Genomic DNA, 1,171 nt, shown 5'->3' on the forward strand with positions numbered 1-1,171 from the left:
TTGCCTGCGGTGGGGACCCCCACGTTTGGCAGTGTGATGATGGCCGGTGTGTCTCTAGCAGCTGGCGTTGCGACGGCGTGGCCGACTGCCTGGATGGCTCTGACGAGCACGACTGTGGTACGTGGTCTCTGCTGGGGGGGCGGAGTGGGGGGTGGCTGGGGGCACAGCAGAGCAAGGGTGTCGCTCTGTTCCCTCAGTGTGTGGGACAAAGAAGGTACAGTGTCCCGGCACCCACCACTGCATCCCGCACTGGGAGCTGTGTGATCGGCACCAGGACTGTGAGGACGGCTGGGATGAAGAAGGGTGTCCCCAGCAGCCCTGTCTGCCTGGGCAGTGGCAGTGCAGGAACAGGGTATGCATCATGGCCGAGTGGAAGTGCAACGGGATTGATGACTGTGGCGATTCCTCGGATGAAGACGTCTGCGGTAAGCAAGCCCGCAGGGTGAGACCTGACCAGGCCCTGTGTGAAGCAGGGGGTACTTTGCCTTCCTGGGGTCCAGCTCCCCTTGGGCTGGTGGCAAGCATCCCAGGAACCTGTTGATGTTTTGCGGGGCCTCCCTGTGGCCATCTGGTATCGGTGTATCTTCCCCTGGTATCTGGTATCTTCCCCTGTGCCCATCTGGTATCCGTCTCCCCTCCTGACACGTGCTGTGTGTGCCATAGCCCCCTGCCCACCCGGCATGGTGCGGTGCGACGAGGGGAAGTGTATCCTGGAGTCCCTGATGTGCAATGACGAGGATGACTGCCTGGACGGCACCGACGAGCCCAGCACGTGCGGTGAGTTGTGTGTGGCTGCTGGCCATCACCCATGTGGCTGGGGAAAAAAAAAAGATGTCCTGTGTCACGTCACCTCTCCGCCGTGTCCCCACAGGTCGGAGCTGCTTTGTACGCAACGGGGGCTGCGCAGAGACATGTGCTGACACGCACTGGGGAGTGCAGTGCTCCTGCGGGGCCGGCTGGGCGCTGCAGGCAGATGGGCAGAGCTGTGCTGGTAAGGAGGGGTCAGGGTGCAGGCGCTTCGGGCACATGCACCCTTGGCCTCCTAGAGCAGGGTGTCCCCGGAGCCAGTGCTTTTGTGGGAACGCTCCTGCCTGCGTGTCAGACATGGCCCCACAAAGGCTGTGTCTAGGTCATGTCCCAGTGGCAGCTGGTGTGTTTTGGGGCTGGGGAC

At 62.6% G+C, this 1,171-nt stretch overlaps 1 protein-coding gene across 1 annotated transcript in view; it reads left to right on the top strand.

Moving 5' to 3' along the window:
• Window positions 1-32: 32 nt before the first annotated feature.
• Window positions 33-1,171, top strand: part of LOC104511452 (low-density lipoprotein receptor-related protein 2-like) — a gene marked incomplete at both ends in the record, with an annotated part of 12,281 nt that continues 11,142 nt past the window's right edge. The window contains 4 exons of the mRNA XM_010154077.1: window positions 33-117; window positions 198-425; window positions 664-777; window positions 872-991. Of these exons, the coding sequence (XP_010152379.1) occupies window positions 33-117; window positions 198-425; window positions 664-777; window positions 872-991 (547 nt within the window). The remainder of the gene's footprint in view (window positions 118-197; window positions 426-663; window positions 778-871; window positions 992-1,171) is intronic.

The sequence above is a fragment of the Eurypyga helias genome, unplaced genomic scaffold, assembly GCF_000690775.1.
Source record: "Eurypyga helias isolate BGI_N326 unplaced genomic scaffold, ASM69077v1 scaffold24216, whole genome shotgun sequence".
Taxonomy (NCBI): Eukaryota; Metazoa; Chordata; class Aves; order Eurypygiformes; family Eurypygidae; genus Eurypyga; species Eurypyga helias.